This window comes from Arachis hypogaea, chromosome 18 (assembly GCF_003086295.3).
Source record: "Arachis hypogaea cultivar Tifrunner chromosome 18, arahy.Tifrunner.gnm2.J5K5, whole genome shotgun sequence".
NCBI lineage: Eukaryota > Viridiplantae > Streptophyta > Magnoliopsida > Fabales > Fabaceae > Arachis > Arachis hypogaea.
Window position 1 is genome coordinate 126,843,903 of NC_092053.1, and position 7,605 is coordinate 126,851,507.

General features: G+C 28.9%; 1 protein-coding gene across 5 annotated transcripts; it reads right to left on the reverse strand.

Moving 5' to 3' along the window:
* Positions 1-2,245: 2,245 nt before the first annotated feature.
* Positions 2,246-6,272, reverse strand: LOC112771601 (uncharacterized). Of its 5 annotated transcripts, none has more exons than XM_025816388.2 (9): positions 6,013-6,270; positions 5,730-5,893; positions 5,145-5,227; positions 4,359-4,496; positions 4,174-4,241; positions 3,779-3,993; positions 3,632-3,698; positions 3,409-3,527; positions 2,246-2,698 (listed from the first exon to the last, which is right to left on the reverse strand). In XM_025816388.2, exons 6-9 carry the CDS (start codon positions 3,989-3,991, stop codon positions 2,573-2,575), a joined length of 525 nt encoding a protein of 174 aa, XP_025672173.1. In that variant the 5' UTR covers positions 3,992-3,993; positions 4,174-4,241; positions 4,359-4,496; positions 5,145-5,227; positions 5,730-5,893; positions 6,013-6,270; the 3' UTR covers positions 2,246-2,572. The 5 variants fall into 5 exon arrangements, with proteins under 5 accessions (XP_025672173.1, XP_072080495.1, XP_072080494.1 ...); XM_072224394.1 differs by having other exon boundaries at positions 4,174-4,251; XM_072224393.1 differs by having other exon boundaries at positions 4,174-4,496; positions 6,013-6,272.
* Between the last annotated feature and the right edge of the window lie 1,333 nt (positions 6,273-7,605).

The following is a 7,605-nucleotide window of genomic DNA, read 5'->3' on the forward strand; positions in this document are numbered from 1 at the left end:
AAAACTCTCACACTCAATTCAATTTATTGTAATCTATCTCTTCTATTTTTTTATTTTGTTTATTTATTTAATTTTTTTATTTTTATTATGAATTTTATTATTTTTATCTTTTATATATTAATTTATTGTAACTCTTTTCAAGTCACATGTGAAGTCTTTTCAATATTAAAATTGTGTCCCTAATGTGCTTAATTTTATTGATTTATTAATTATGTGAAACCAAATTTAATTGTTACCAATCCTAATATTAATAATACAAAAATTATGAATTTCTTAATTTATTTTTATTTATTTTACAATGAGTCAATAACATTGTGAAGTATGAATTGTTAGGATAAAGTACCATTTCATAAGTACAAACAATTAGATGTTAGACAAATTCTATTCTACCAAAATATTCATCTTCTTTTTCAGTTCCAAATTAACACTTCTTAAATAGTAATAGCATATTTAATTTTTCAACTCAAAAGTCTTGGCAAAGATCATAGCATTCTTTCTTTCATGTGTAGAAATCTCAATTTAGTTTCAAAAAATTTCGGTAATATGTATATATATTTTCTAGTTCATAAATAAAGATAAGGAATCTTAAAAATAGATTCTACAAGTTACATATTTTAAAGGGATAGGATACTATATAATTTGATGATATAATAACAATAATACTAATCTCTTTAATATATTAAAATTGAAATTTTTTCCAAACTAATATGAATGAAGTGTCATGCTTTCATAATTTTTTGTTCTCTCTAACGTGAAGACACTCCTATTTATTATTAATTATTTTTTTATTTCTATTTTTGATATTTTCTAAGATTTTCAATTCAAATATTGCTATTTAATTCACTAATTTTAGATAATAATTAAATTTATTATAATGCTAGCTAATCTTTTTTATATTAAATCAATTAATAATAAATATCATTTATCAATATAAATTGTAAATTTTATTATTTATACTTTCTAATTAAATTATTTGCTATTCTTATTCTCGTTTATTTTTATGTAAAGTCTTTTTTGTAATAAATTTATTGTTGTCAATTTTCTCTATGATAATAATAATAAATAATTTATAACAATAAAAATATTATCATTTATCAATTAAGTAATATATCCATCAACATCTCTTTATTATATCATTAATACAATAATATATGTAGAATAATAATTTCTCAAAATAAATAAATAATCATTAATTCCTTTCACGTTAAAAAGATAAAAAAAAATCTGATCAACCTAAACTGATTTGCATATAAATAATAATTATATGAAGTGAATATTATGTTAAACAAAATAATAGCTAAATAATATAGGTATATATTTTTTTATAATGACAGTGAAAAGAGAGGATCATATTATTCTTTTAAATAAGAGAATAATATTGTTTTTATTATCAATTCTTAATTATTTATTTTAACTCAATAAATTTAATTTCTATTAATTAAAATTAGAAGTTAATTCAATTATTGTTATTTAATTCATTCTTTCTAGGTAACAATTAAAATTATTATAATTACTTCTAATCTTTTCTATATTCAATTAATTAATAATAAACATCAACAACTATATATATTAAATATATTATAATTTTTGCTATATATTTAAACATGTATATGATTAGGATTTTTACGGTTTCTTACCAACATGTATATAATTAATTAATTATTACTATATATTTAAACAAACTTTTTACCAACAATGATGATAATATAATTCTTACTATTATATATAGTGATATATGGTAATTTATTTATCTATTTTTTTACACTACAAGATTTTTATTTATTTGTGGCAATTTTTTTTCTTATTTGTGGAGGTTTATAACCCCCACCAAATAGTTTGTGGGAGTTTCTATAACCCCCAAAATTTGAGGTGCCACGAGGTCTTTTATGGGAGGTTTTTAAAAACCTCCACAATCTATTTAGTGGGGGTTTTATAATCTATTTAGTGGGGGTTTTATATTAGACTTTTGTGGGAATTTTAAATCACTTTTGTGGCAATTTAAAACCTCCACAAATTAATTTTTTAATTTAACAAAAAATAACTATTTTGTGAGATTTTCAAACCTCCACAAATCCTGTAATTATTTATTTATTTTTAATTTCAAATCATTTATTAATCCCATCTCATTTACATACTCTCAAATTAAAAATTTATTTTTTAATATAAAAAATAGTAAACACACTCAAAGATAAGTCTTAAACACCAATTCGGTTCAGGAATTTCATAAAATCACCACAAAACAAGAAAATCCAACTAAATTCAATACATAATTGTAAGCTTCAAAGTTAAGCCAATCCAATCAAAAACAGATTACAGCCTGCTACCCGTAAACGAATCACAATTCTCATGAAAGATACAGAAAAAAAACTTTCAAAAGGTGTAAACTAGTAAACCGCTATAAACTAGTAATCACTAAAATAATACACTTCTTACTATGCTTAAATATCACTAATATTAAGTTATCCTTCTATTGTAGTGACATCAATTAGAGAGTCAATTACTAATTGCTCTACAAAAACCAAATGTATTGTCAATGGTGGTACTAACCATGGAATGGGTGCTGAATCCAAAGCTAGCTAAATAATGAAGTACCAATCAATTTCACACTGCCATCTATATGATTCCTGTGATTCACTGTCTCTCTAATCTCCTTCAGGGCTTGTGCCTTTTCTTCTGCTTCATGCTCCAATCTTTTGTACTGTAAACAGAACAAAAACCAACTCCTACTGTTAATCATAAGCTGAGTTGATAGGAAAAGGATATAAGGTCAATCTTAAAGTGCATACAACTTTTAAGGTTGAATTATAGAAATTTTATATGGTCTTGAGACTGTCTAAGACTTAAGACTCAAAAAAATAATAAAATTTGATTCTAGAACGATTATTTTAACAATTTTAAAAAGAAACTCTCACAACACCCTGACAATATTGCTAACCACATTGCGATTTATATTGATAAGAAATGGGATCTAAAATTCTAGCACACATATAGAGAAAGAAATAAATATACAGATTGACTTGCTAAAGAGAAAATGACGGCAAATTTTAATTTTCATTTTGTTGATATGCTTCCTAGAACCTTAGGAGTATTATTGATAATGATTGTAGAGAAATTCCCATACCCCAAATAATTATAGCTTAGTTTTCTCTTCTCATGGGCTTAAGTCCCATTTTAATTAAAAAAAATCGTAAATAATAATAGTAATAAAGAGAAATCAATATCTCTAAAACGTAAATTCCAGAAAGTTGTAAAATTTGTTATCAAGGATATCTAAAGCTACCACATCAATATTCACTCCAGTTATGTATTTATGCAATTATTTCCAATGAATATATTATCATGAACCAGTGCAAACACTAGGAGGAATAGGACCACGTATTAAGATACAAGTCGAAGAAAAAGACTCACCATGAATTCCATTTCCCCTGATAATATGGTATTAGTACTTGTTGTTGTCTCTTCTTCTACAAGAATCTTTGCTTCCTCTCTCATTATTCTACTCCAAAATGTGCTTATTATGTCCTCATCTAATTAATAATAAGAAAAAAAGTATATAATTATATTAGTATTATTATTGCTCTTTTATTTGTGATCTTTGCAATAGTATAATAAACATTGTAGCATGCAGTACCTGAAAGTCCAAAAATACTTTCTATATTCTGGCTCATGCAGTATGTGGGGTTCAAGTTCCACAAGCTCTGACGAACAAGAAGAATAATATATAAGAAGAGATCATATAATTATTGAAACTGATAATTAAGATGAAAATATAATATACCTTTTCAAGATCACTACTACTAGTCTTGGAATATTGTTGATCATGATGATTGTCAACATTTGGCAGCAAGCGCCTACGTTTGGAACGATCCCCGAATTCAAGCAAAGCATCTTGAAGATACTCTGTTGAGAAATCATCATCAGCAGAAGAATCCTGAGTAGCAGTTGAGAATGATGGTTCACTACTACTCCCATATTCATACATTGCTGTCATCACTGCATGTTCAACAATAATCATTACAATTACACACCAAGGAATAATAATAATAATAATAATAATAATAATAATAATAATAATAATAATAATAGTTCAGTAACTCAAAATCTGAAATCTTATGAATTGCTTATATAACCAGATATACTAAGAAAAATCCTTCAGGCAGGAGGGTAACATACCGCATTCATTGCAGAAACAGGGAGCCAGCCCCCATGCTGCTGTTAGGCAAGATCAAGCGGAGGGATTACTGCAGATTGCTTATAGTTGGATGGATAGTGAGACAAAATCTCCTTGACTTTCATGGGGCACAGAATAAAATAATCATAATTTTTATGTTAAACCTAAGTGGCTATACATCACATACCTGATATGTGTGTGGAATTAAAGAACCACATCTCTTGAAAATATTATGATGAAAGGCATCAAATCAGAAATTATCCATTCTCGACAAATATTTCAACTCTAACAACCAACTTTAAAATCGGTAAGATTCTTGTTTTCCCTGTTCAAGGAAGACAAACATGACTTTTTACTCAAATATTGAAACTGAATATAAATCCCAGATTCCTTAAGTTCCTATTTTGGGTAACTGGGTTTGGATTCACATAATGCACTCTTTTAGAAGAGTTAAGTGGAACTTGTGGAACCCGATTTGATGGTATTAGATAAAATATTCTAATATTACCAAAACTTAAGTTTTAAACTTTCCACCTTCCACTAGAAAATGGCATTAAAGCTGGCTAAAGTGATGCCAAAATAATGAAACTTAATACTACATGCTTTGTTTTGCTCAAGTTTTCACTTAAATAATGAACCTTAATATCTTGAAATAATGATGATACTAACATGTATGGTATGTTTCTATGAGTTTCAAGATCCCTATACTTTTTCACAAGGCCATAGTCATTAATGTATACCTGAAATGAGATACTAGAAATTATAATATATAGTTAGAAGAACTCAAATTTTCATGCTCAGTAAAACGGAGTTATGCTTCACGTATCCAAAAATAAAATTGAAAACGGAGTTATGCTTAGTTAACATCTCAACTTTAGACCAAAAAACTGAAAGATATGAGCCTGCTATACAAGTTTTCACTCAAAGTTCATGTTATGTTATTAAATCTCATTCCATTTGGAAGCAATCTAACCTGGAGCTATCATCCAACAAGAAAGAATCATTCTGAGCGTTATTGGAGTCCTCAACCATAAGCATCCTCATGCTCGAAAGGACCTGAAGAAAAATTTTAACACCAAACCATGCATCCATAGAAATAAGAAATTCAGAATATAATGCATTGCATCACACTCGAGTGCTATAATCAGAATTAGTTAAGAGGGTTGTTACTCTGCTTTCAATTATCATATCTAAAAGACTCAAACAATTAATGAAACAACTATGAATAAAACACATGCAAGAGTTTAAATATTAAGTTAAATAAGATATCTGGGTTATTATTTTCCTAGTATTCCCAAGAAACAGAAATATAACATTTTAAAATTAACACTGAGTAAGAGAATTTAAATAAACTAACGCTTCTGGTAATCTATTACAGGAATATATTATCTAGTAATTGGTAGTTATCGAAGCATAACCATAATCTTAACTTGTACTTTTACATAATCACATCAAACATCAGATGCACCTCAGAGTGCAAAATTCACGGTACAAATGAGTTCTAATGTAATAATTCCTAAACAATAATTAATACTAGGGGAGGGGGAGTAGAAGTTACCTTGCCGGCAAGAAGTCCAAGTGCAAAAGCACTCCCTTTCTCAACCTCATGCTCAAATGGCAACAGCTTCTGAACCAGATCTTCTTCTGTCACGGGAGGAGCTTGGAGGTGCTGAACCAAAGCCAGAATAGCTCCTTCTTTGACAATGACGTTCACCATTTTCTCTGCAAGACACAACCACCGAAGGATTTACACCGAGAGACATGCACGATCGAATTTGCCAAAAATTGAAACGAAGGGAGCAACACGCTAGGAGATCGAGGAAGAGGAATGGAGGATTTACCGTTTTTGGCAAGATTGAGTAGCGCGCTTGGCAGCAGCTCGATCTGACTCAAACGCAGGCATCGCCAGTTACTCTCTCTCTGATCTCAGATGCTATGGCGAGGTTGATGGTGACAATGGTGAAGAGATGAATATGGTGGTGTAGATCTAGGGTTTCATTCTCACTCTTCTTCCTCTTCTAATTTTTTGGACAAATTTTTGTTTTTTTTTTTTTTTTTTTTTTGGTCATGACAAATTTTTGTTTGAGTTTAATCAGAATAGAGAAAGTGGATGGGATGGGATGGGCTATTTGTTTGGACAATTGGGCTTAAAGTTTTAAACTAACATTAATTAATGGAGATTTTATATTTTGCCACAAATAAAATATATTATGGAGGTTTTAAAAATCCTCCACAAACAAATTGCCATAAACAAGTTGAAATTTTGTAGTGTTATCTTTAAGTATCAGATCATTTATTATAATTTATATTAATTTATTAGTTATAATTTATTATATTAGTTAATTAATTGATTAATTTATAAGTTATATAATAAAATTACAAATAAAACAGACAATATAGATATTATTTAATTATTATATTAGATGTGTTTTTTAATTTTTTTATGATTAAACCAAATTAATTATACTCATTATATGTATCAGTTAATTAATTTGATTAATGTATTAGACATTAAAATAATAGATTTGTGACTACAATAGACAACTACGATATTTTTGACTAATATATAATACCAACAACAATTAATAATACTAAATAATTTATAATTATATATTTAATCTATGAAGTTTAAATGAGTTAAAAAGATTAATTGAGATACAAAATTGACGTAACATTTATTTCGCCTAATTCACTAAATGTAATTAATTGTAACTTTTGGTTTTCTAAATGGAGAAGCGAGGGGCGACTGTGTCAGGAGATGGATTATGTTCACATTTTTAATTCGGATCTCAGGATCTTTGATCTTTGGTCATCTGGACAGTGGAACCTTGAGAATATCTATTCTCCTCTGAATCAGTCTCTGCAGAGCAACATTAACTCTTACAACTCAGATGTTTAAGCTAGTTCAGAGGTCGGTTAGTGTTGGACTGGTGCGGCCTCAAAGGTTTATGATACTCATAGTGGTTATTTGTGGATCAGTAAGAAGATGTTTAATTGGAAGGATAGGGGTAATTAGCTTTGGCTTTGGCGTCAACATGTTCCGGAAAAGCACAAATTTTTGGCCTGGCTATGTCTTCGGGAGGCTCTTCCTACTGCTGCATTTCGTTTTAGGATGGGCATTTCGCACACGGATAGCTGTCCACGATGTTTCTCAGGTCAGGAATCGGTTTTACATTGTATTCGGGATTGTCCAAAAGCCCAACTTGTTTGGCAAGCTTTAGGGATCTCCGATCAACCAGTAGATTTGATGAGTTGGTTCTTACATAATAGCAAACAGCGCCCCTTTAGATTCTTTTCTGGTCTTTGGTGGATTTGGTGTTCGAGAAATAACGAGATCTTTCATCCTCACGAGCATTGGACCACAGACAAGGTGATTGGTATGACTTTGTCCTTAGAAAAGGAACTCCGAAATATTTTTGAATTGCAACGACTAT

Excerpts from the sequence above, each read along its gene's own strand:
- LOC112771601 (XM_072224393.1), bottom strand. The coding sequence starts at position 3,991 with ATGACAGCAATGTATGAATATGGGAGTAGTAGTGAACCATCATTCTCA. Across the intron at positions 3,699-3,778 it reads GTAGTAGTGATCTTGAAAAG|AGCTTGTGGAACTTGAACCC; the intron begins GTATATTATATT and ends CTTGTTCGTCAG. Across the intron at positions 3,528-3,631 it reads AAGTATTTTTGGACTTTCAG|ATGAGGACATAATAAGCACA; the intron begins GTACTGCATGCT and ends ATTATTAATTAG.